At 44.4% G+C, this 27,617-nt stretch overlaps 1 protein-coding gene across 4 annotated transcripts in view; it reads left to right on the top strand.

The window, feature by feature from the left end:
- The window catches only part of LOC142501662 (uncharacterized), a 55,273-nt gene extending 36,254 nt beyond the window's left edge, over positions 1–19,019 (top strand). For all 4 annotated transcript variants that reach the window (XM_075611812.1, XM_075611809.1, XM_075611810.1 and 1 more), the window contains 11 exons: positions 3,995–4,239; positions 5,224–5,384; positions 6,260–6,412; positions 6,842–6,971; positions 7,496–7,570; positions 8,610–8,699; positions 8,938–9,092; positions 9,638–9,844; positions 10,675–10,745; positions 11,121–11,225; positions 18,530–19,019. In XM_075611812.1, coding sequence (XP_075467927.1) covers positions 3,995–4,239; positions 5,224–5,384; positions 6,260–6,412; positions 6,842–6,971; positions 7,496–7,570; positions 8,610–8,699; positions 8,938–9,092; positions 9,638–9,844; positions 10,675–10,745; positions 11,121–11,225; positions 18,530–18,687 — 1,550 coding nt within the window. In that variant the 3' untranslated portion in view covers positions 18,688–19,019. The remainder of the gene's footprint in view (positions 1–3,994; positions 4,240–5,223; positions 5,385–6,259; positions 6,413–6,841; positions 6,972–7,495; positions 7,571–8,609; positions 8,700–8,937; positions 9,093–9,637; positions 9,845–10,674; positions 10,746–11,120; positions 11,226–18,529) is intronic.
- The last annotated feature ends 8,598 nt before the right edge of the window (positions 19,020–27,617 follow it).

Raw genomic sequence — 27,617 nt, 5'->3', positions numbered from 1 at the left:
GGCGGCGTCCACCCCTGGGATGTTGGTTTGTTCCAGCCACGGGCCCCAGACTTTTAGAAATTTAGCGCCAGAGTCGTTGACCCAACTCGTCAACTGCTCCATCTGGCAGACGTGCCAAATTCGGTTCCTGATTTTGGGGATAATTGGGATCTCATTCTGCTTCCACAGTGCTGCGATCTCGCATCGGGTGGCGGTCGCAAAATGCATGACCAGTTTATGTGTTGTTCTAGACATGCCCTGGGGCCGCCTGCCCACAAGGAACAGCCACGGGTCCAGGGGGATCTCTAAGTCGAGCATCCCTTCCAGCCAGTTTCGAATTTTTTCCCAAATCGGGACCACCCTTGGGCAAGACCACAGCATGTGTTTAAGGTCAGCCAATTCTCCGCACTGTTTAGGGCAGAGCGGCGAATAACCTTTGACAAATTTAGATAATTTGACTGGGGTGTGGTACCACCTCATGAGGACTTTATATGCGTTCTCCTTTAATGTGACACATATTGAACTTTTCGCTGCAGTTTGCAATATGTATTTCCAGTCGTCGTCCTCTAATGTCTCCCCTAGCTCTGTCTCCCACTGTCGCATGTATCGTAGGTGGGGGGAGTCCTTACCAGCCGGACAGACTACCTCCCTGTACATCCGAGATGTCAGTCCCCGTGTGTCCGTTGGTCTGGAGCACAGCTGTTCAAAATTAGTTCGTGCAGGACGAACAGGAAATTTGTTATAAAATGCCCTGACCTGGAGGAATCTAAATAATTCTGAATTTGGGAAATTTGATGCCTCTTTAAACCAATCGAACGTCTTGATAGATCCCTTACCCCCCAGGTCCTTTAATCGGTTGTACCCTGCCTGCGTCCACTTTACAAATTTATCACTCGACAGCCCCGGAGCAAAGTCCGGGTTGCCCCATAGGGGGGACATTAATGTGTGGGGGGTGGTTAAGTTAGCTTTAAATTTAGATGTCTCCCAGACCGCTAAGGAGTTCGCCACTGCGCAGAGCGGCGTTCCAATGCCTTTCTTGCATTGTTTTGGTAGCCAGATCAAATCTTGAAGTGCCACTGGGGCACAACATTCCCTTTCTAGCTCTGTCCATCTTCTGTTTGTGGGGTCCGTGTGCCATTGAATGATTTGGCCTAATTGTGCCGCTTTATAATACGCCATCAAGCAAGGTACCGAAAGTCCTCCTTTTACTACTGGTTTTGTCAGTAGGCTTTTTGCAATTCGTGGGCGTTTTTTGTTCCAAATAAATTGGATGATGTGAGCTTGAAGGGCTTGGATCTCAGATTTAATTAAAGGTATTGGTAGGGTCTGAAACAGATATAACATTTTGGGCAGTAAATTCATCTTGACACTATGAATTCTGCTGAACCATGATATCCCGTACCCCGCCCATACCCTGAGATCTTCCTTGAGCTTCTTCATCATCTTGGGGAAATTTGCCTTATATAAAGTATTATAATCCCTAGTGATGTATACCCCTAAATATTTGATAGCGGAGGATTGCCACTTAAAATTGAAATTTAATTCTAATAATTTTTCGATTGGTTTAGGTAGATTGATGTTGAGCGCCTCAGACTTGGCCTGATTAATCTTGAACCCTGAAATCCTGCCAAAGGCGCCCAAGATCTCAAAGACATTGGGCAGGGTTGTCAGCGGTTTAGAGATGGTCAGGATCACGTCGTCTGCATATAGCGCAGCTTTGTGATGCTGTCCCCCCAATTGGATTCCTGATATATTAGGGCTTAATCTAATGTGGGCTGCGAGGGGTTCGATACAAAGGGCAAAAAGTAAAGGGGACAGCGGGCAACCCTGGCGAGTTCCACTTCGAATGTTAAATAGCTCGGAAGGGAAGCCCTGATGCCGCACTTTCGCTGTGGGGCCTGCGTATAGGGCCATTATTGCTTCAAGAAGGCGGCCCCCAAACCCAAACACCCCCAGCGTCTCTCGGAGGTAGGACCAATCGATACGGTCAAATGCCTTCTCGGCATCCAGAAGAGCTAGTTAATTTTAATGTGAATGCTTCGCATTCTTTAAACTGTAAGGGAGAGGCTGTGCCCCTCCTTTTATTAAGATAGAAATACCACAAACGAAAAGAAATGTGTCCGGTTTAAAAAGTATCCGCCTGGCCAGAACGAATAAACCTTTCAAACTATAACCAGGGACAGAGCTGAATATACTCCCCTTTTGTTGTGAGGTATTTCTCTCTATATTCGGTGTACACCATTTTTAAAACCTTTTAAAATTTAGATTTCATCATGAGCAACTAATATTCATATTTTTTGTACACACACGATAATCAGCATGACTTTCACACAGTATCTTTCACACAAGAAATCATTCAGGAAAAAATTCATCAGGGTTACAAACAAGCTCTTTTACATAAGGTAACGGTGTTTTTTTTTTTTACAGAGACTTTCACTCTGAGCCCCCACGGGCAAAGCAGCACTTCCCTGCTTCTGACTGATAGTGGCACACTCTCTGCCAATGACCAGTATTACCACAGTTAAAACAGGCACCATTATTATGAGCTATTCTCCCTGATTGATTTCTGGGACCAGCATAAGATCTCCGTCTATTCTGCCCTCTGCCTTGTAAATACATTGCCTTATTTTCATGCCGAGAACAAGCTTCTGCATATTCGACAAACGGGTCACAATAATAATGACTAGCTGTCTGAGCAACAAATTCCTCAGGAGTCCGACCAGATTTACACTCGCATTTAAAAACTTGTACATTCCTAGGCTTCCGTCCAGAGTCATTCTTACTCATGTAAGCACCCATTAGTAGCTTAAAGAAAAACAGCTAAATTATGACAAATAATTGCAATATTTATACTTACACAATATACAATGGTCGTTCAGCTAGATCAGAGATAACAGTCCAGTCGTGCACAAAATTTACTGGACTCTAACCAAAAATTTTGTCTAAAGGGACTCTAACCCAATCTTCAGTCACAATTCATAAACTATCTAAACTCTAACCAGCATAATTGAGGTCTTTTTAAATTCCCAGAGGGGATGAAGCATCATATATAAAAATTTACATATATACTCACCACCTTTGTGAATTTCCCACTTCTGGACACCAAAACTGAAGGAAGACCTAATTTCCTCACCTATGCTTCAGAACCGAGAGGAACCTTTCCTCTGCCAGGTACACTGAAGCCTTGTGACTGGATACTACACCATCTGCACCGTTTGCAGCAGACTTCCCAGGAAGCTTTCACACCCTGCAACTGTTATCTTCGATCTTTGATGAATTTTATCAGGCCTGGAAGATGAACGAAATGAAACGTAACGCATGCCAGGTTTCAAATCCTTTGTCTCAATTTATTACTCATAGGGTAATGACTTTTATACAGAAAAAAAAGATATTGGTTAGAGGCGTAACAGAGGCGTAACATAGGCGTATCCTAGGTGTAACATAGGCGTATCCTAGGTGTGTCTTGGGCGTAGCTTGATTAGAGGCGTGATTTAGGGGCAGGACATATTAGTGGCGTGACTTTTGGGACGTGTCTTTTACAATACAAGCAATTGTCTGAATACATAGCTTATTCATTGTCTGTTATCAAAAGAGACCTTGAGTCTTTAGCAACTATATTACACTATTTTGCTTCTTGCAGAGAACCATTCTATTATATTCTAACTAAAACATCAGGAAATTGACAACACAAAAGTATCTTAGCAATATCCTTAGCAGGAAGAAAATAAATATAATTTAGCAGAAACTGAGTGCGTTAGGAATTATATTTCAGCAAAAGGCTGACTACAGAATCTTAACTAGTTATGACCAGACAAAATGGAAGCTTAACATGAGTGCAGATTCTGGCCTGACATATTGGTCCTAACACTATATAAAATGTAATGAGTTTTACCCTCCTCAGTCTCCCCTTTACGGGCTTATCTATGAAAGGGTCCTGGCAGAGAAAGTGCTGCAAATAAGGTCACCAGGTGTATAAATGACTGTCTCTTCCTCCTCACTCCCCTCCTATCCTCAGCAAGTCTCCTGTACCAGGAATACAGTGATGTGGCTCTGAACCAGGAGATCCAGAGACAGGATTCTCCTGTAGAAGAGAGGGACCCTGGCTCTCCGAGGCTGCGCAGGAGGGCATTGTCATCACAGGACTCGTACCTGCAGCGCCTGTCTATCTCCTCTGCTGACTCACTGTGGCAGGACATCCCTGTGATAAGGGGCAGCTCGGTCTTACTGTCAATGACACGCGAAGAACAGAAACTGCAGGAGGTGAGAGGATTGTAGGGGAGAGGCAGTAGCACAGCTATAGGATGGGCCAAACCAGGGGGCCCGCGCTCTTGGGGGCCCGCTACCCCCCCCCCCTGTCGGTGGCACATTGTTGGGCCTGAGATGCAGGAAAGAAGCACAGAGGGAAATCCTTCCACAGCAGGTGGGCGGGGCCTGGGTCAGGGGGCGGGGCCCTGAGATGCAGCAGGAAGGACAGAGGGGAAATCCCTTCCTCTGCAGAGGCTCTGTAGGTGGGCAGGGCGTAGGTCAGGGGGCGTGGCCTCAAGTAGAGCAGCGTGGAGTTGCAGCTTGAGGCATCGGCCAGGCAGGGAACGGGCATGCTGGTGCTCATGCGCTGTGCCCTGCTCGGCAATTTGTGGCCGGCTAGACGCGCGCTCGCCTGGGGGCGCGGCCACGCCTCATTGGGCGAACCGCTCACGTGATGACGCGCTTGCGAGCAACAAATTCTAATTTGCTTGCTCGGCAAGCAGCTAAGCGCTGAGCAGACGCGCCTGCCCGCTCACGCTGACCACACACATTGTCGCAATGTGTCTCATCGTGGCGAGCGTGAGCCCGCCCGCTCAGCGCCACCCTGGACGAGGCCTGAGAGACAGGCTGAGAAAGGTCAGAGGGAGGGGAAGGGTTAAATCACAGGGGCAAAAACAGACATGAAAAGGGAAGGATACAGGAAGGAAGAGACAAAGAGAAAATGAAGTACAAGAGAGAAATACATGAGGGAAAAGAAAGACGAGAGAGAGCAAAGAGAAAGAGAGAGAGCAAAGATAGAGAGAACAGAGAGAAAAGAGAGAGAGAGAGAGACACGAGGGGGAGAAAAGAGAGAGACGTGAGGGGGGCCCAGAATTAGTTTTTTGCCCAGAGGCCCCACACATGTCTAGCTACGCCACTGGGGAGAGGGTCTCTTTCTCTGTCCCTCTGTTCTTCTGTCTTTCCCTTTTCCCACCTCTGTGTCTCCTTCTCTACTCTCAGGCTAAGTTTGAGCTCATCATGTCGGAGGCGCTGTACTTGCGCAGCCTGAACATTGCAGTGGATCATTTCCAGCGCAGCACAGAGCTGCAGGAGGTGCTGAGTATTCAGGACCGCCAGTGGCTCTTCTCCCGTCTGTCTGAGGTGCGGGACGCCAGCTCCGAGTGAGTGCTCAATACCTTTCCTGACTGCACAGCAACCCTCAATTAACCTATTCTCTCCCAGACATATCTGTGTACAGTATTGCTCCATTAATCCCTTCCATACTGCTGGTGAGAATTGCAGAACATTGCACTACAGTTTCTTGCATATAGTGAGCATGGTGTGTGGTCACTGGGAGGACATGGCCCTAGCTTGAGGTGGCAGTGCTTGGCGATTTATTGGGCTGTGTTTGGCCTTTGCATGTACAGTTTTTGGTTGGTTATAGTTTCACTGATCTTGCCCATCATTTTGTAAAGTGTATTTACACTGCCATTTTGTAGCAGACTTTGGGTATTGATTGGGCATCATTTGGGCTTTGAGTATTGATTAAGCAGTGCTTGAGTGCAGTTTACTCTGTGTTGGGGCGCAGTTTGCTCTGTGTTTGGGGCGCAGTTTGCTCGGTGTTGGGGCGCAGTTTGCTCGGTGTTTGAAGCGCAGTTTGCTTGATGTTGGGGAGCAGTTTTCTCTGTGTTTGGGGCGCAGTTTTCTCTGTTTGGGGTGCAGTTTTCTCTGTGTTGAGGCACAGTTTTCTGTGTTGGGGAGCAGTTTTCTCTGTGTTTGGGGCGCAGTTTTCTCTGTTTGGGGTGCAGTTTTCTGTGTTGAGGCACAGTTTTCTGTGTTGGGGCGCAGTTTTCTCGGTGTTTGGGGCACAGTTTTCTCGGTGTTGGGGCGCAGTTTGCTCGGTGTTGGGGCGCAGTTTGCTCGGTGTTTGGGGCGCAGTTTGCTTGGTGTTGGGACGCAGTTTGCTTGGTGTTGGGGCGCAGTTTGCTCAGTGTTGGGGCACAGGTTGTATTTGAGCTATGGTTTTGGCATTTGATGACCCACTTTCTTACTGCAGCTTTCTGTTTGACCTGGAGCAAGAGTTTGAGACAGACATGTACAACTTCCAAGTGTGTAACGTGGTGTTGAACCATGTTCCGGACATCCGCAAAGTCTACCAGCCCTACGTCACCAACCAGTCCTACCAGGAGAGGACCTTCCAGAGGCTACGGTAAGAAGACACCATGTTCCCTCACTGTCTGTGGGACCTCTGAGCTCTGTGGGCTGCTTCACGTAGTTGTAAATTAGTCCTATATTTAACTGTAGACTATTTAAGCAATATCTGCAATTCAATGCAGCACAATTATTGGGTGTTTTTAATGGGTAGGTTTACTGGATGTTATGTTTATAGGTCAGTTTTCTGCATTACATGTTATTGGATCAGTATTTAGTTTTTTATTTTAAAAGATTAGTTCTGTGTATTTGACACTTTAAATGTCAGTTTTTGGGGTTTCATGTTAATGGGACAACATTGGGGGTCTTATAATAATAAATCAGTTTTCTGGCTGTTAGATTCATAGATTAATTACATTAATTATATGATAGCTAGTATCATATTGGTAGACCAGGTTTTGAGGTTTCATCTGTGCTCGTGTTTTAGGAGTGACAATCCGCGGTTTCAGCTAGTCCTGGGAAGACTGGAGAGTGATCCCGTGTGCCAGAGACTGAGTCTCAAATCCTTCCTCATCCTCCCCTTCCAGAGGATCACGCGCCTCCGACTGCTACTACAGGTTATTTTGTTACTTTGTTACTGTGTGATTCTCTGATTTGTTACTCAGTTATGCTATGTATTATTGTGCAACACAATACATTCAGCGTTAATCTCTAACATATTTTGTTACTCTCGAATACTGTGTGCCTTAACCTCGCACACCCTGGGGTCCATTTACTAAAGTCTGCTGCCTGCAAAACATGGGCAAAAACCGGCATCATGTTTAACAAAGAGGAGGAACCGCATTGAGCGCAATGGGGTGATTTCCTTTGATCAATTATTTTCCTGTGATTTGCCCCAGTTTTGCAGCCGGGAAACTAGTAAATACCCCTTGTATGTTACTCTGTGAAATTTGTCATGTTACTTTCTAATGTCTGGTGTGTTACTTAGTGACAGCCAGTTTTGTAGTATGATATTCCATGTGTTACTCCCTGATGCACTGTATGTCACACCCTCTTACCCTGTGTGTTACTGCCTGACACCCATTGTCTAACACTCTGATTTAGATCTATAATTCCTGTTTGTAACACTCTCCTCTCACAGAATATATTAAAACGATCTGTCCCTGGATCCAGTGAGGAGCTACAAGCCACCGAGGCCCATAATGCACTGGAGAAGGTGAGAAGAGCAAGAGACGCTACACTTGCACATGAGGCTCTGTCCATAGTGGTTCCGATATCGCTCACGCCAAATTCAAACCAATGGAGGCCAATATGCATAGTGCGCGTGTGCACGAGCGCCGAGGCAGCCGATGTGTTGCGAGGCCGGGTCACGTGAGCGGTTCGCCCAATGAGGGCGAACCAGCTTCATGACGTCCCGGCCACGCCCCCGACATGCCTCCCCGACCGCCTCTGCCTGCAGAACTGAAATGCCTCCTGCTACAGGCGAGCGTGACACCGCACACACAGTGTACGCGGCCTAATGCCGCGTCCATGCTTAGAGCAACCGCGCGAGCGGTGCGATCAAACACATTAAGTCTATGCGAAAGTCCATAGAGGGCGCATGCACGACGGCGCAGCTGTTTTTTTGTGAGATAACATTTTTTGAATTTGTCTCGTGAAGGCCGGGTCACGTGAGCGGTTCAGCCAACGAGGGCGAACCTCTCATGTGATGTCATGGGCACGCCTCCCACTCTCTGTGGATCACAGGCCACACAGATCACATGGACAGGCGTGGCGCGGGACGTAACGCGCTTGTCCTAGCATGGACGTGGCCTAAGAGAGAGAGACTTATACTTAAGAGTTAATTCACCCATCCCCAAGTAAGAGAAATGTATACATGAGGCAGGTCACCTGACCCCAGTAGAAATACCTAAACCGTAGAGATGGGTCCCTGACCTGAAATATAGATACATATCTCACAGATGGGGTCCTGATTCCAATAGGCAAAGAGAGAGTTCCTTTGCCCCAAAAGCCAGAGACTATTTCCTGAAATGCAGGACCCCCAAAATACAGAGTTTGATACCTTAGCAAAAGGTCACCTATTCGAGAGAGAGTGCTTATGCTAAGTGGACTGTTAGCTCTTTGGGTAAGGAACTCGACTTGTTCCGCTATGTGCAGTATACAGTATACTGATGAACAAAAAAGTATAAAATATTATTCTAACTACAGATGTATTTGTCTTCCTCTGTCTGTTTCTGGGTGTCACTGTATCACAGCTTATAAAAGACTGCAATGAGAAGGTTCAGATGATGAAGGACACAGAGGAGCTGATCCTACTTAACCAGAAGATTCAATTTGAATGCAAGGTGAGAATGAGGGTCTCTCTGTTGGGGTGGTGGGGGGGGGGGAGGTGGTGTGTGTGTGTGTGTGTGTCTAAAGATTTAACCTGTCCATGAATCAGGTTGTAGAGCCAAAGAAGGGATAAGGAAGTACAGAGAAGAGACCCATTCAGGGGCACTTGCTACTTATTTTGGACATCTGCCTAACCCGGAAGAATGACAACAAATTACCTTTCTAATGCTTTCTCTTGCGGTCTCTTCCCAGATATTCCCTCTCATCTCGCAGTCCCGCCGGCAGGTTAAACATGGGGAAGTCACTTCTCTTGAGTTCAACTCTCTCAGCTTCAAATGGAAGGTCACAACTCGACCAGTTTACTTACATCTCTTCAATGACTGTCTCATGCTGTCTCGGTTGAGAGAGTGAGTCTAAATCTGCCTGCCTCTTAATGAAATATCTGACCCCAGAAGACACCCAGTAGTTTTGCAAGTCTTTCTTTCTTCAGAGTGTTGGACTGACTGTCTGTCTGTCGCCTGCTTACGAACACATGTCTGATAATTTACAATGTCAGTGCATGATATTTATATTGCAGTAGTCAGGCAGCCTACAATTAATTGTATTACAAAACTTTTTCCATCCTTAACCCCTTGGATGCCGAGTAATGCGTTGTAGGCACTTCTGGCTGCCAAGGGGTACATAAATAATTTTGCATAAGAGGTTTATTTATATTTTAAAATAATATTTTTTTTTAATATAACGTGCTGTTCGTGTACATAATACTGTGTGTAGTACAGTTCCCAGGCTCAGTGATTTTGTGCCCCAGAGAGCTTACAATCTCATTTTTATTGTGATGTCCCCACAGCTACATGAGGCTGTCTTTATATGATTGTATATATCTCTCTTTCCACCTGATTGCATGGTGTGAATGTCTCTTCTCCTGGCTGTCTCTCACGCTCTCTCCTCCCAGGGGTGGTCGGTTTGTGGTGTTTGACTATGCCCGGGCATCAGATGTGCGTGTGGAAAGGTGCGAAATGAAACTTCACGGCTCCCAGAAAAATATCTTCCGCCTCTTCCTGCGAGACAGTGCTGCAGGCCTGCGAGAGACCGCTTCTGTGGGAAGGGAGAGCGCTCAGGATGGACGAGACACAGAATACATCTTACGCACAGAGACACAGTGAGCGTTTCATGAAGATATGATAGGATAGATTAGATAGATATGATAAAATAGATTAGATAGATAGGATAGATTAGATATGATAGGATAGATAGATAGGATAGATTAGCTAGATATGATAGGATAGATATGATAGGATAGGATAGATATGATAGGATAGATTAGATAGATAGGATAGATATGATAGGATAGATTAGCTAGATATGATAGATTAGCTAGATATGATAGATTAGAAAGATATGATAGGATAGATTGGATAGATATGATATGATAGGATAGATATGATAGGATAGATTAGATAGATATGATAGGATAGATATGATAGGATAGATTAGATAGATATGATAGGATAGATATGATAGGATAGATTAGCTATGATAGATTAGATGTGATAGATTAGATTAACTATGATAGATTATATTCGATTAGCTGTGATAGATTAGATTAGATGTGAAAGATTATCTTAACTTTGATAGATTAGCTATGATAGATTAGATTAAATATGCTAGATTAGATATGATATGCACACACGAGAGACAGAAATTATTACAAATATATATCAATTTATTACATATTATACAAAAGTACAAAACATAGATTGAAACATACCAGCGATGCAATAATCATGATGTAAAAAATACACAAAGTGCTCAAAGTTAGAGGTTAAGTGCAATACGGATCCTGGGAATCATCACAGTTTCCACTCGTAATCCAATAGGTACCTGTGTACAGAAACACATCATCAAGCAACACATAAAACCTCAATATGAACCTATAAATGGGATAAAAGTCACGTAACTTGCGCTAAGTTGTGTGTGTTCCTCTCTCAGGAGTCAGAAACTGCGCTGGATCTCTGCTCTCTCACCCCTGAAGGAGGAGACTGACTTTCTGAAGGACCATGGTGAGGAGGGGTCTCTTGCTTCTTGCAAGATATATTACCTGCACAGGCGGGTAATGTACTGCAGCTCTTATATACAGTATGGAGCTGGTGCAATTCTAGGGCAACATGCAGCATTTATATTAAATTGAAATCAATTGGATTGGTTTCTTTTACACCTGGTGCAGTTTTTGCCCCAGATTTACATGATTTTTGCCTGGATACATGTGACCCATAGAATTCACCAATTGTATTTCTACATTTAAACACGCATTCCAATGTGGCTGGTCTAACATTCATTCTGTGTCCCTAAATGACCCCTCTCTGGGGGTCTCTGTGAGATAGATGTCTGAAAGGGCAGTCTCAGGCTTCCCCTCATTGCTTCACATGCTATTTCAGGGCTCTCACAGATGCAGTGTTTGAAGTCGTACAAATCACGTGAAAATGATGAGCTCTCGTTGGACAAAGCGGACATCGTCATGGTGACGCAGCGCAGTGAGGACGGTGAGTGGTGATATGTGAGTCCGGAGTAGGGTTGCCAGGCAACTTCTCCAAAAATACGAGACACACCCTTTCAGCTCTCTACGCTCCATGCTGTTTCCTCCTCTCCTGGGCCCCACCCCCAGGCTCCTGACACCACCTACTGATGCTGGGTAATGCAGCCAATCTGGATGGAGAAAACTGTCTAGCCCCCTAGCAACCGCCCTACTATCTCCCTGCTCAGAAAAATCCAGCGCCCCCCCCCCCCCAAGCCAGTCAGGTCACTACGTCCAGAGAGGTAATACCACATACATGTCCAGTATTACCTCTCATTTTTTACTGGACAGTGTGTCTAAATACAGGACAGTTCAGGTCAATCCTGGACACCTGGCAACCCTACAGTCGGGAGTCCTGGCCTTCCTCTTATGCAATAAGTGGGTGCCACATGCACAGGATGCCGGGAGGTGAAGCTGACGTACTCGGATTTGTAGAAGTTTCACGACTATAACACTATCGTATAAAGAAGTAAAACTAGCCACATAAAGCAGAATTAAACCAGGGATAAGACAAAATAAATCTTTAAAAAACATGCTCAACATTACAATATAGTGAACTCCCCCATGAGTTGTGGGCAAGTGGAGCATTCCAAGAACTGTTTTGACATTGAATGGGCCAGAGATTTAATCATGCTCGTTAATATTGCTTCGTGTTCTTCAAAATTTAGCACTTACAGAAGGTGTCTGTGCTAGATAGAAAAAAAGAAAAATCGGTGGGTGTTCCCGGCACACAAAAAGAAAATAAATGTAGAAATAATAGTTCAACACTGTGATATCAAAAATTGAATTTGTATTTATAATGAAACAATTGAAAGATATACAGTATATATTAACAGTGACAGATACTGCATGAATACACACATCTAGGGATCAAAGTAAAAAAAATGAAGTAAGCCTAACCGGCATACAAGGGAGGGGAGTGGGAAAAAGGGGAAACAGAAAACGGGGGGAAGAAAAGACAACAAATAATGGAATAACTACACCAGGTGCATCTAGTAGATCCACCTGACGTAGTGATTCCATTATATTTACGGCAGGAGACCCATATGGTTTGGGCTAAAGGGAGTACCATGTGTTCCTCTTTTGAGGATCAGTGGGAACGGGCCTGAGGAAGGGGCATCCAGCCCGAAACGCTGCCCCCCTTTTCCCATCACATCAGCTCCTTGTTTTGCCCTTTTTGGTATTTTTTCCCCCTATTTTTTGACTTTTCTCCCCCCCCCCCTGTTTTGTTTCCCCTTTTTCCCACTCCCCTCCCTCGTATGCCGGTTCGACTTACTTCAGTTTGTATACTTTGATCCCTGGATGTGTGTATTCATATAGTATCTGTCACTGTTAATATTTATCTTTCAATTGTTTCATTATAAATACAATTTTGATTTTTGATATATCACAGTGTGGAACTATTATTTCTACATTTATTTTCTTTTTGTGTGCTGGGTACACCCACCAATTTTTCTTTTTTTCTATCTAGCACAGACACCTTCTGTAAGTGCTAAATTTTGAAGAACACGAAGCAATATTAACGAGCATGATTAAATCTCTGGCCCATTCAATGTCAAAACAGTTCTTGGAATGCTCCACTTGCCCACAACTCATGGGGGAGTTCACTATTTTCTGTATTAGTATTTTTGGTTTAAAATTGGAGTGCTGCCTATAACACCATACTTTTTAGATAGAAAAAAAATATCCAATTAAAGAAAATACCAGAATGGTCTAATTATCTGCACCAGACAAAATATATGCAAAAATAGGTGGTGTGAGAGGAGTCTAACTACACAGCAGCTCCAGCCCTCTCTAACTGGTAGCCACCAGCTAAGCTGGTTATCAGCCCAAAATGTGTACTACTATATGCAAACACTATAAATAGTCTTTAGGCACATCAATATTATTCTGAAGCCAGGGTCACGTTGGTATGAATGGCTCCCGATAGCATTAACACAGTTCCCTTTTAAATCACTCCAAGTCCTGTAATATTTCCTCCACTTTATTGGGAAAAGGTAGCAGGGTACAGATACTTGTGGATGGTGTGTAGTGGTGATTGTTAGTTAGGAACCGGTAAAAAGAGATGGCCTCACCAAGGGGGATAAACAGAGAAGGGGTTCTTTACTCACTGTCTCCAGGGTGGAAAAGGAAGTGAGGTGCAGTGTGGGTGAAGGAATAGTCTAGGGGCAGACCATGTCTGAACAAACAGGAGGGGGGGCAGACTAGCCCATTCTGGTGAGGATCTCAGAAACTGCTGTAGCAGCTCACTGATTCCATGCTGGCAGGCAAGGAGTGCAACATTGTTGCAAGCCACACAGGCACAGTATGTGTCTGCAGACTCCATGCAGCTGGGAATAAAATCTGACAGGCAGAAGCTGCAAAGGAGAGAGGGGGGTGAGTCAGAAATGTGGTTCTTGTTCCATAACAAATATTATTATTCAGTTCTTATCTGTTGGGGGGCTCGGCCCCATGAGAGGTCCGGGAATCCCTATTCACTGTAGTTCCAATGTCCTGGACAACCCTGCTTCAGTGCAGTCTCACATCCTTCATTCCTTCTGGGGTTACAACCCAGACAGTCCCAGCAGGCTCCGCGACCACCGTCCAGCAAGCCTAGGGGACTGTGCCATCCTCTTCCTGTCTGGGGAGAACTCTCTCTCTCCCCCTTCTCTGGGGAAAGCAGTCTTTCAGAAGGCAGCCCTCTGTGTCTGCCTTTTACACCTCCTGTTAAATCAGGAGAGCTGCAGCAAGTCTCTCCAGGGGAGGTTAACTGCTTGCATGATGGAAAGCATACTATGTGCACCACTCAAGCCTATACAGACAGTGATTGTATCACAATACATACCTACCTACCTACCTACATGGTGCGACAAACTCCTCATTTGCCAGAAAGGGACACGTTTCTTCAAAGTTAAGCTGTCTGAATAAAATGAGTTGGATATCGCCGGCTTGTGCAGCACAGAGGTAGTGGGGACCATGCTGGACTTGAAGAGTTTTGGGAGAAAGGCACTTTGGGATTTTCCCGTTGTTCTTGTCTTGTGCCCATCTTTTTGTTAGTATATTTAAAAAAAAATAAGCCTGCTACGGCAACGGTATTTTTATGTGTATATATAGTGCTGGGGTTCTGCAAACACATAATACATTTTCAAATGGTTCTAAATTCCTAAAAAAAATAATAAAAAAATAAATTAAAAAAAACCCACTTATCTTGGCAGCTTCATGGCCTCAATGTACCACGGATAAATATCTACGTGGCCATTGATGATCATTGCATGTAGATTTGCATATTTTCTCACCTCTTCAATCCCTGAGCCATGACCTTTTTGTGAAGAGTGTCTGAAGGTGAATTTCTTCTGGCCAATGTATCCATTACCAGGCTGAGCAAATCAGGGTGTTTAATGTCTGAAAATGTAATAAAATAATAGGGTTTGAGAGCTCTAATTAATGGATTGGCTACAAAATAACCCATATAGAACATAGACATTGCAGTTTGGATTACGTGTGGAGTTATAACCAGGAGTGGAAACAAGGAAGTTGTGACAAGTTGGTATATTGAGGTACAGTACATTGTTAGCACTTTATACTCCATAGTGCAACAATACATAGTGCAAAACATAGTGTTGCGTGCCACTCAATGCACATCTTGCTACATGTATGTTCCAGGGAGCATACTGCGGTGGGAAGTGTGAGTTATGGGTTCCTTGGAGTCTCAGATTGCTTATCTTAAGAGGAAACTTGCAACATTGAGGGACATTGACAATCTTGAAAGGAGTTTAGTGCTCACTGAGCAGGCCCTGGCTGGGATTAGTGGTGCAAATGGTGGAGCTGTGAGTGAGGAACAAGCAGAGGTAGGTAGCTGTGTAACTGTTAGAAGGGGAAGAGGCAGGCCAATTCTGAGCTGACCCATCCCAATAGATTTGCCATATTGAGTGAAGATATTGGGAGTGTCAGGGCAGAAATGGTAAGGCTGGGGGAGACTAATTCCTCTAGCAGCCAGGGGAATAGTGTTCCTCCAGCACAGAGGGGACTCTGGATTCTCAGAGACCAGGTAAGGTTGTGGTGGTAGGGGACTCCATTATTAGGACGGTAGATAGGGCAATCTGTTACCGTGACCGCATGAACCGAAGTTTGTTGTCTCCCCGGAGCTCGGGTTCGGCACATTGTGGATCGAGTAGACAGATAGTTGGGAGGGGCTGGGACTGGCCCAGTCGTCTTGGTACACGTTGGCACCAATGACAAAGTTAGAGAAAGATAAAGGGTCCTAAAAATGATTTCAGTGATCTAGGCCGCAAGTTTAAGGTAAGGACCTCAAAAGGTAGTATTTTCAGAAATACTACCAGTGCCGTGCGCTACCCCAGGGAGATTAGGGGGTTAATGCATGGTTAAGAAAGTGGTATAGGAAGCAGAGTTTGGGGGTTTTAGAGCAATGGGGAGTCTCTCTTAGAGGTGCAATCTTTATGGTAGGGATGGATTACACCTCAATGAAGAGGGATCTTCTGTGCTAGGGGGGAGGATGTTTAAACTAGGAGGGAGGGTGGAGGGACAAGCAAGAGGTAATGGAAAAGACTGAAGAGATCGGAACAGGGAAATAGCTAGTGGTCATGAAGGTAGAATGGTGGGAAGGGGAGTTGGGCAGGCAGAGACACACTGATATTAAATACAGATATTACTAGTAAACTTCTAAAGACTAAATCCAATTGGAGAAGAAAGGCAGGAGCAGATAAGATAATGGCACAGACTGGTAAAAACCTTAAATGCATGTTTGCTAATGCAAGAAGCCTAACAGATAAAATGGGAGATCTTTAATTAATAGCTAGAATGAAGGCATATGCATTACTGAAACATGGTGGGAAGAAACTCATACTGGGCAGTTTATTTAGAGGTTTATTCCCTTTTTCGGAAGGATCGAGCAAATAGAAGAGGTGGTGAAGTATGTTTATATGTTAAAACGGATCTAAAACCTATTATAAGGCGAGATGTTTATGAAGGGAATTATGAAAATGTAGAGACCTTGTGGATAGAAATTAGCAGTGGAGGTAAAAATAAAATGTTTGTAGGGATATGATATAAACCACCAAATATCTGTGAGATTGAGGAAGCCAAAATAGTTTTGCAAATGGAGAAGGCATCATAACAAGGAGTGAAGAAAAAGGGGGAGGGGAAGTGCGCTACTACGATCTAACTAAAGTTTACACAACCTTACACCAACCAAGTGAGTAGTGATGGTGAATAACAGTAAAATAATATGTGATACTAGATGTATATATCGGAGAGCGTCTGCAGCCATGGAACAGGGATGGCTTGGGTACCCCCAGGGCTAGTACAAAGAAAATACAAAAAAACAGCGCACAACGCTCATAGTGTCAAATTGTAACATATATTGTGAATAAACAATAAGGGTGAGTATTCTGCATACATCAAATAACATTTAAAACAGCATGTCAGGGAATTGTTAACCATACTACACCAGACCGCAGGTGGGACGTCAGAGGTAGGATGTCAGCAAGTGCTTCCCATGTTCTTACACCCCAAAGGCGTCTCATCAGTGGGTGTTTATAAGTCAGTCCTTCTCAGGCAGATCAATTCCAGTGCAGGTATAGCAGTTCCAGGATGTTAGTCCTTCTTGCCAGCACGAGATTCACACAAGGAGACGTGTGATGGCGTTATGCACTCTGCAACCACGTCCCGCTGCTTCTCCGTCTGCCTCCAGGTGAAGTCACTTGGCCGCGACACCAGAGGCTGCAGATTCGATCGCTCACCAGTCACCGTTGAAGCAGACAGTGGGATGCCGCTATGGAGCTCACTCGAAACACTTATGATTTGGCACTATTCCAACGCGTTTCGAAACTATAGGAGTTTCTTCATCAGAGAATCCCATTAGCATGACCTAAATGCAATAAGGTGGAAGGGTTACCTGGAGTAATGTTGTGTAGGTAACTACTCCCAGCTCCAAAAATAGCGATACAGAAACTCTGAGAAATGATCTGAGAGACCCAAAAATGAAAAGTATATGACATATATGAAGTCCAAAAGATGGTTCTAAATCCGCAGCAAATCAGGTTATAAGTTCTTGGGCAAATAACATCGCCTATTGTATACAAAAAAGGACTGAACTAACAGGGAAAGATGGACCCAATAAGAGAGTAGCTAGAGAAACTAGAGCCAGCCTTAAACCGAACCCTTAGTAACTCATTAGCATAAATATCTTGGTCCTGGCTTCTGCATCCCTTAATGTCCAAAGATATTGAGGTAAATACCTGTGTCCTTATGATAAAGCCTTGTAGGATCCCGCGTGCTGAAGCTATGGTGATACCGAAGCCTCAGACCGTCCGGGAAAAACTTCAGGCTACTCACATGGAGGTGCCCGTCTCCTGTCTGCGTTCTCCCATGAGGAGTAGCAAATTGCCGGAACCTGCGCTGCGGAAGTGCGTCACTCCAATCGTGGGGCAGTAGAGTTGAAAAAATTGGTGGAACAGCAGGAACCCAGAGAAAGCACCGATGAACTCACCAGAGGTAGCAAAAAATAAAAAAGGTTTATTGAATTACATTGTTAAAAACAAAAAACAAACTAACATAAAAAACTAAATCTCCTACATGTTTCAGGCTCTCCAGCCCGTTCTCACTCCTTCAGAAAGGGCTGGAGAGCCGGAAACATGTAGGAGATTTAGTTTTTTATGTTAGTTTGTTTTTTGTTTTTAACAATGTAATTCAATAAACCTTTTTTATTTTTTGCTACCTCTGGTGAGTTGATCGGCGCTTTCTCTGGGTTCCTGCTGTTCCACCAATTCTTTCAACTCTACCTGGAGTAATGGCTTACATTTAGCACATACTTGGCACACATTTGGGACTATTAATTATAGCCAGTCTTGCCATCTTTTGACCACAAGAGGAGAGTCCTGCCCCCCTCAAATACAATACAGGGCTGGAAATCTCACCTCTCATCTTGTCACAGGGCTCTGTTAGGTTCTCTTTTTAAATGCTTTCAATGCTGAAGAAAAATCGGTATCTGGGTAGAGCTTCCCTAGTAATATTTCTTTGTTACATAAAGAGATTCGATTTTTTTTTTCTTATACATTTTGAGCTGTTTTTTTTGCAGTAGGAAAACTATAATAAATGACCACCTTAACCTCCTTCGCTGCCGGGCGCTAGTCATTGCATGTTATTATATTGCTTTGTAATGAAGGGGCCACATTAACCAATACGTGCCAAGCTGTAAGGTCCATTATGAAAATGGCCCTGTATGTTTGTGGATGTCTCATGCCCAAGTTGTTCCCTTTCTCTCTCGCATCCCAGGCTGGTTGTGTGGGGTGCGTCTCTCTGACATGCAGTCCGGGTGGTTCCCACAGTCTAACGTGCAGCCCATCAGCCAAAACGCCTGTCTTCGAAACCTGCAGGAGGAGCAGAGGCTGCAGACCGCAAGGGCCAAACTACAGCCATCGAGTGCCAAGTGACAGCAGTCAAACACTAAACATGGTCTCAAATTGCTTCCTAATCTCTGGCTGTCTCCCTTTCGCTCTCTATTTTTCTTGATCTGTCTCTTCATCTCTTACCTCCAAGGCGCCGATTCACTAAGGGGTACTACATTTTACTTGACGGCCCTTTGTAAATCATGGCACTAGCTGGTCGGCACTCGCTGGTTACTCAGAAGGTAGCCACAGTTTTGAGATTATCACACTGTAAATTTGACTGCGGTTTCTTAAATGACAACCTAATCTCTGACATTTTCCCTCTCACAAAATACACATTTGTATTTATATTTTTAATAAAATATTTCAAACATTGAGTTTTTATCTCTCCTACGACCATATGACTGCCAGATGAGGAATACTTTAAGGTGTGTCTACAAGAAACACATTTAAGGATCTATGGTCTGGCAGGGTACAGACATTAATGGATTGATGCTGTGAAGAGCTACTCACTCCAGTAAAATCATTGCAGACAGGGCCGTCCTAACAGCATTATAGGCCCCCGGGCAAAGCATTGCACTGGGTCCTGCAAAATTTCTTGCGCGAATGCAGACATACCAACTCTCCGCTACAAGTCGTCATTTTTCTCCTTCTACCGAGTTAGCGGGAGATTTGAATGTTGAGGTGGGTGATCGGAAAATTAGTGTTAAATTCTGGTCTGTGCATAGATTACCATGGGGTCCCCATGCTCGTGGGGCCCCTATGCTCGTGGGGCCCTCGGGCAACAGCCCAGCGTGCCCATGCATTAAGACGGCACTGATTGCAGGACTATGTGCATTCCTTTTAAGTGGGAAGCTGTTAATTGCACAGTTAGTGTAAAGTGAAAATGTCCTAATTACACATCATGCATGGTGAGTGCACAAATATCAATATGAATAGAGGCAAATGCTGCACATGAAAATACAAAAAATGATAACTAGCAATACACTTACCGGTGCTCCTGAAGAATACAGAGTGGACTTGGCATATAATAGTCAGAATTTGAATAAACGTGGAAAAGTGTTAACCTTTTTTTGTGCTGGCTTTCCCCCCACTTGCTTTGATATGCTGTACAATACAAAGTAACTGGCAGAATGTAGGAAAGCCACTGCATAGCATGGAGTACACAGCAGGCCAGGGGATCACAGCTGGATTGCATGGAGTACACAGCAGGCCAGGGGATCACAGCTGGATTGCATGGAGTATACAGCAGGCCAGGGGATCACAGCTGGATTGCATGGAGTATACAGCAGGCCAGGGGATCACAGCTGGATTGCATGGAGTATACAGCAGGCCAGGGGATCACAGCTGGATTGCATGGAGTATACAGCAGGCCAGGGGATCACAGCTGGATTGCATGGAGTATACAGCAGGCCAGGGGAACACAGCTGGATTGCATGGAGTATACAGCAGGCCAGGGGATCACAGCAGTTCTTTGTTGTAAATTGCACAACCCTGGAGTTTCCAGAGAATGGCCCAAAAATAAACAGATCATCAGAATAGGATTCACTCACTTACATCAATGTGAATAGCTATTAGAAGGAGAACAGGCAGCAACTTGTTGTGGCTAACAACATTTATTACTGTATATTACAACTCAAATGGCAATAAATTATTGTTTTCAGGTGACCTTCTAATCAGCTTTTTTTGTATTATGGTATTAACTGTTTTATCACAATTTTTTAATCCCCCTTCTGAGAATGAAAGCAGCGGTTTCCCCCCAAATTCACATTTTTTATTATTTTACCCCCGGAGTTCACCCATGCCCCCCCCCCCCTCCTCTTGCTGGAGTGGGGGAGCCGGGATTCCCCAGATATTGCGGGATCAGAGAGCTGCAATACAAAGAAAACCAGCAAGCAGCAGGCAATTCTGCTTTATCGTGCTGCAATTACCAAGTCATATGAAGTATAACTCAATGGGTTTTATCCTACTTTCCATGGGAAGAAGGTACTGAGAGGGGATAGAATTACTGGTGAATTTTGGACTTTTACTGCTTGCAAACATTTTTCGAAGTTGTCAATATGCGCAAACATTCGCCAGCCATTAGCAATTAGGCAAACGCAGTACATTCCGGTAAGAAAAAAAGAGTGCTACAATAGCGTGAGGTCTGCACTAGATGGCGCTCTGCTTCAGCTGGAGTAGCTGTAATCACACTAGATGGCCCCTACCTCAAAACCCTCTACTAATAGCCCTTACTCTAAAAATCCCTACCCTAAGCCCTTATCCTAAATAAACCCTACCCTAACCACCTATGATTAAAATAAAATATGAATTATTAGCTTACAATTTTGTTTTAATATTGTAGTTTCATGTTTATATGGTTCAATGAATATATGTGTTTTAATATTGTTGTTTCCGGTACACCTCACGCTATGGTGGAAATTTTCCGGTACACCTCACGCTATGGTGGAAATTTTCCGGTACACCTCACGCTATGGTGGAAATTTTCCGGTACACCTCACGCTATGGTGGAAATTTTCCGGTACACCTCACGCTATGGTGGAAATTTTCCGGTACACCTCACGCTATGGTGGAAATTTTCCGGTACACCTCACGCTATGGTGGAAATTTTCCGGTACACCTCACGCTATGGTGGAAATTTTCCGGTACACCTCACGCTATGGTGGAAATTTTCCGGTACACCTCACGCTATGGTGGAAATTTTCCAGTACACCTCACGCTATGGTAGCTCTGAAAAAAGTCTCCTCTTTTGCTTGAAATGTTTTACTGAAAATCCCGTAAATAGGGCACAGACACAAATCTGGCCGATTGGAGTGACACCCAGCTGGGAATTGGGAGTCTGAGGTGGCAAACTGTTTGCAGGCAACTATTCTTCGTTATGTTGAGCATCAATTATCTCTAGAGCAGTAGTAGCCAAAACCAGCCTCAGGGGCCACCAACAGGTCAGGTTTTAAGGATATCTCTGCTTCCGCACACATGAATCAATCAGTGGTTCAGTCAATGACCATCACCTGTGCTGAAGCAGGGATATCCTGACCTGTTGGTGGCCATTGAGGACTGGCCTTGGCCACTCCTGCTCTAGTGTGTCTATAATCAAATCTATATCAAGCTAAAGGGTGAGTTAGTCCACTATACGGAGTACAGGTCATGACTATTCAGTTCCCACCTCAGCAATGATAAACTGTACAGTGATGTCGAGGAGCAACAGGCCATCAACCTCAGAGTATGCACGGGCCCCATGACTATTTCTACCCAGTGCCCAATACCCACTCCACCAGCAGGAACGACACTGAACAGCATGCCCTCAATCCATCAGCACCATGCCTGCGAGATCACCATCCTCCAGCGCTGCAAGACACACACACACACCTCTACTCCTAGTGTGCAAATACAGAAACGAATGCTCCAATGTTTGCAGTACTATACACGCAGCCACCTTAAAGGTAATCCACAGAAAATGCACCGTATCTCAGAGTTGCTTTTTCTTAAAAGTGAAGCTATGAAAATACTGCAGATTAAAACTATTAAATATATTTAGAAAAATTAATTTTTGGCATGTGCAAGAGCAAATGTAGTTTTAAAGCTGCACAATATAGTATCTCAGGTGTTCTGTATCAATGTCCCGATGTCTTAAACTATATTTGCACCACCTCTGTCTTAACTATTTTTAAATGAAATACAGGTACTTAGGATGTCATCCCAACTCCTCTCATAGCTCCAGGGGTTCTTCTAAAAATAATATATAAAAAAAAAAGAAAGAGTGGCACACATACTGAAACTCCAGGAAACTCCTTAAGACTTTGCCATTTTTTCCGCACAAAGGTTTACTAAAGATTTTCTCATCACTTTCAGACCAGACTTGGGTATTTATACATCAATAGGGAGACGTTTGTCATACAAATTTGATGATCTTCACTTAAAGCAAAATGTAACCCCCAAGGTGCTGGAATGCTTGAGCCGAGGCCCCAGTGACGCAAGCGTAAGTGGGATCTCCTCCACTTTTATTCAGATTGCGTTCAATTAAGATCTCCACCTGGACAAGCAAAATGTATGACGTCCCTGACACGTCGTCAGAGGTCTCCCAGGAGTGCCAGAACATAAGAGCAATTTATAGGAAATCTGGGGCAAGTCACGCTGCTTGTTAAAATAGCCGTTTTCAGACAGGCGATTGGTGGGGTACAAAGCAGCGTAAACTCAAAGTTTCTTCATTCACAATCGAGATAGTAAATCAATTCTTATTAAACCATGAAAAACTTACAAACTTGAAAAACACTAAAGAAAGAAAAGTGCCCTACTGAATCCACTCATAGTGCTCCTTTCATTATTTTGTTCCCCTTAGCTTTATGCTATAGACATTGTGTGGACTTGTGTGCATTACCAGCAAGGGTTAACCGCGTTGACTGATAGTGGTTACCAAGACAACTGCAACCCTATAAATACTCTCGTTACTTACCTTTGAAAAAGCGCATAATTGCGTGAAATGTGCGTCAGGTGATAGTGACGTCACCATGCAGAAGTACCTGCGGGAGGAGTGAATGCAATGTGCTTAGACGCTACAAACACAGGCTGACTAAGGCCGCGTTTATAGTGCCGACAACGCAATGTCACCCGAAAACAAATGCATTGCCGCCACCGCGTGCGCTTATAGTAAGCGCGATGGTGACAATGCGACAGAGCGACGTCACGAAAACTGGAAGCCAGCAAAATGTGATTTTTCAAGGGCTGTCGTCTCATGTGACAGCCCTTTAACCAATCAAATGCCAGGAAACCTTCTACGCCGCCGCCCAGCGAAATATAACTTTCGCCTGTGGCGACGGCGACGTCACCCGTCGTGTCGCCATCGACGCCACTATAAACGCGGCCTTATACTCACAGATAAGTAAAATCTACTCTACTATGACTAACTAGAGGTGGTATTTACCGCTGGCATTTTTTCATTTATCTTACCTGTGTTAAGTTCGTTTTACTGTCAGTACCCAGCATGTCATATATATGTAATATGCAGGACTATATATGTACTTGCAGCCCATTAGATGTGTGATCAGATGGCTTGTATATTGTTAGCCCATATGATGTGTAAAGGATGATATGCGTTTCTATTCCTTATGACGTTTGTAACTATTTGCTACACATTCTGCGACCCTAGACTGTATCTTAATACGCATTCAGTAACAATTATGCTGGAAACTCAATAACTCAATAGCAGCTACATTACTGTTTCTATATAAGAGGCTATAACTGGATACGGTCTTCAAACCGCGCCTCGAGGTAAATTAACACTTGGCAAAGTGTACCTCAATATACAGAGTACCACTATTTGAGATATAACTAAAGCGCAGGTGTAGCATTATCTGTTAATTTGATCATTAACATCAAACTATGACACAGTATATAACAACCAGTTATGCCAATAGTTTAACATAACTAAGTATTTACCATATATACCAGAATTTCAGATGGAAAGCAAATACATATATACATACATACACACACACATACATACACACATACATACATACATACATATATATATATATATATATATATATATATATATATATATATATATATATATATACACACACACACACACACGAGAACACGCTCTAGCTTTACAATTAACTACTACTGCATGGTAGCTACACTGCTGTTCTACTACAAGAGGCTATAATTTGATGCGGTCTTTTGAACCGCGCCTCGAGGTGTAAAGACACTTGTTCGAGTGTATCTCCAGACAGTGTGTAACCCGACTTGGGATGCGACTAAATGCAGACGACTTCTGGATAAATGATATATACCAACTCATGTGGCACTATACTCACCTAGCTGGCACAGTGTCTCTCATATAGTATTAACAGTATATTCACACATTACTAAGGGTCTAGCATAGACTTACTGATTGGCCATAAGTATGGGAAATGCATGTAATTTTTGACTGCTCATGTTAACTATGTATACACATGACAGTATTCATGTAACAATACGCATGGTGTTCGTCGCTACCAATTGCATAGCAGATTGTAACAATAAGTGAGTTACATTTTTTCCTCACTGAATATTAACAGTAGCTCTTTATTTTGACTGGTCTAGTCTAGGCACGATTCTATGACCTTAGTGCATGTGGCTGGTGTCATTTATACACCAAGCCCCATGTTTTAGTATCTGCAATATAGTTAAACGCATTTAAATTGAACATAAGCGATACATAGCAAACCATATCTGCTTATTAACATCAGACAATACTCCTGAAATAACTAGACTGCAATTGATTATGACAACACTAAGCTACTGTACTGCTACTGCACCACTGGAATTTTCCAGAGTATATTAGGTAGCTTTTTTTTAGGGACAGGCCATGGATTTACTGTATATACCTGAACCCTCTTTCAAGACTATTTTTAATAACTTAATAAAAGGGTTTTAACCAATATCAATTTAACACACTTCTCTACTATGAGTGCATTCAGTAGGGCACTTTTCTTTCTTTAGTGCTTCCTGTCAATAGCCCTACATTGCACCACCGTCTGATACTCTTTTCTGTTGATTGACTTAGGCCGAGTCCATAGACGGACAGGCCGTACTGAGGCGTGCGGACGCTCCGCGCTGAGCCCCTGCATCCTCAATGAGGATGCCTTGAGAGGGGGCTCACGCGAGCGTCCGCAGGCGTGCTGACGAGCTGGAGGTTTCAGCCGAGCGCCAAGCTGTTTTTCAGCGCGCTGTCGGCTGAAAACCTCCAATCACAGCACAGCAGCGTCAACGTCACGGCGCCGTGACATTGACGTCAGTGCGTCGTGGGCAATTGGCCCAGCGACGTCACTGCCCCGCCTCCAACCACCTCCCCCCGGCTCCCTTCGCGCACGCTGGCTCGCCTGCAAGTCCGTGCAATCGCACTGACTGAAGCAGGCGAGCCTCAGCGTTAGCGCGCCTCTGCTCTCCCCACCCCTCTATGGCCCGGGCCTTAGGGAGAGAGCACACACAGCTCTTCGCTGCGCCGCATGCGCGCTCCTCCATCTGCTTGGCGATGTGTGAACATCCCCAGCAGACGGAATGATCCGCGGCGGGGGGAGCAAGCCAGTCAGCTTCGGGGGAGCAGGCGGGCGGGGGGAGCGGGCCGGTTTCGGGGGAGCAAGCGGGGAAGCGGGTGGGCGATGGATAAATAAATAATGTGATATAATGTAAATAATGAGAATAATAAATAAATTAATAAACCCCGTCCCCCAGCAGCCAATCAATGAAAACGTCTGGACATTGATTGGCTGCTGAAACTGACGTCGTGTTGCTGTAGCGTGGAATCACACTTTTGAAAGACTCCAGCTACAGCAGCGGCAACGACGTCGTGCTTTGCAGCCAATGGTAGTTTCAACAATGTAACTGTATTTGTAACCATGTATTATTTGTCATATTAACCATGTCCAGGACATACTTGAAAACAAGAGGTAACTCTCAATGTATTACTTCCTGGTAAAACATTTTATAAATAAATAATTGGCCGCCAGAGGTCAGTGACGAACGCGCGCATGCACGTCGCGTAGCGCGGTGTGTGCTCAAGGCCTAAGGCAGATGCGGACATACTTCCATTCTTTCTTCCCCAGTCCCCCATCTCCCAAACTTGAAAAACAATTAGAAAGAAAAATAATGGCTAGTGTCCTTGAACTATAACGTTAATTATCCCAAATGTATCCACTTCCAAACAAGGGACTCAAAATACGTGTCAAATACAGTACTTTGATATACTGTATTGCAGCCGTTATGTTAAATCTGGCTCCAGAACATCGCACATCAACGCCCCTCCAAGTCAAGGGGATTAATGACAAAATCAATCTTTTCTATGCTTGATGCATAGGGGAAGATTCATCAAGCGCAGTTATGAGTCAGTGCAGCCAATCCGGCGCTAACACGTATCAACTAAATGGAAGTTAACGCCGGATCGGATGTGCAAACCGGTTAACAATGCTGGCTGAATCTGCCCGATAGCCACTTACACAAATCATTTAACAAACATACAAACAGGAAACATGTATCAGTCTCAGCTGCAAGAAGAAGCCTTTCAGTTACATTTTCTTTCCTTTGATAAATGTGGTGGAGTTTTGTTTTTGACCCAGTTTTGCCGCTGAGACTTTAATACCCCAAATCTCATCCAGTACCTTGCATCAACTTGTAGTAACAATCCAAGTCTCATATACTAACATTACTTTCCTTCCAATACTTGTATGCCCCAATACTTGTACGCCCCAATACTTGTATGCCCCAATACTTGTATGCCCTTTTAAATCCGCTGGGTCCGAACTGGAGAACCCCCGAGAAATGTGGCTTTTCTGGGAGAAACAAAGCTTTACAATTGATGCAGTTACAATGTTAACATTTCGTACACGGATCTACTGTATGAGAAAATGAAATGGATTGGATCTTTCTCTTTAATAAGTGTGGCAGCGTTTATAGCAGCAGCTCTGTGATAGAAGTCACCGATAAAGGGTGTCTCTCTGCCCCCTGCCTCTTTCCTTGCACCCAGCGTGCTCATTTATCCACGTTCCTCAGTTTTGCACCAGATGTGTCACAGAAAATGAAAAGTGCTGGGAATCTAGGGAGACATTTCTTATGCAAACATGGAATAAATCTCAGATAGAGGAATCCCTTGTACACTATATTTGCACTGAGCTCCTCAGCCAGGGCCTCTCCCCCCCCCAGCGCGCAGGAGGGGGGGGGGAGGGAGGTGGGGGTTCTCTCTCCCTCCCGGGACACTTCCCTGGTTCCTCACACAGCTTGTCCTGATGAGGAGCCGCCCGGACTAAACCACCAACACCTGGGGGTGATCGGTGCGGCCACACCCCATCCCAAAACACAACCTCCCGGGTAACCCCTCCCCTACTAGCAGTATATACCGATAAGGAGACGTTATATAACCTCTCCCTTAATATAGCACTCATTTGTCGATAACATAATTACCTCAGCGTTCATCAGCAAATAAAGTACTCCCC

This window comes from Ascaphus truei, chromosome 8 (genome assembly GCF_040206685.1).
Source record: "Ascaphus truei isolate aAscTru1 chromosome 8, aAscTru1.hap1, whole genome shotgun sequence".
NCBI lineage: Eukaryota > Metazoa > Chordata > Amphibia > Anura > Ascaphidae > Ascaphus > Ascaphus truei.
This window is presented reverse-complemented; position numbering and strand designations above follow the sequence as displayed.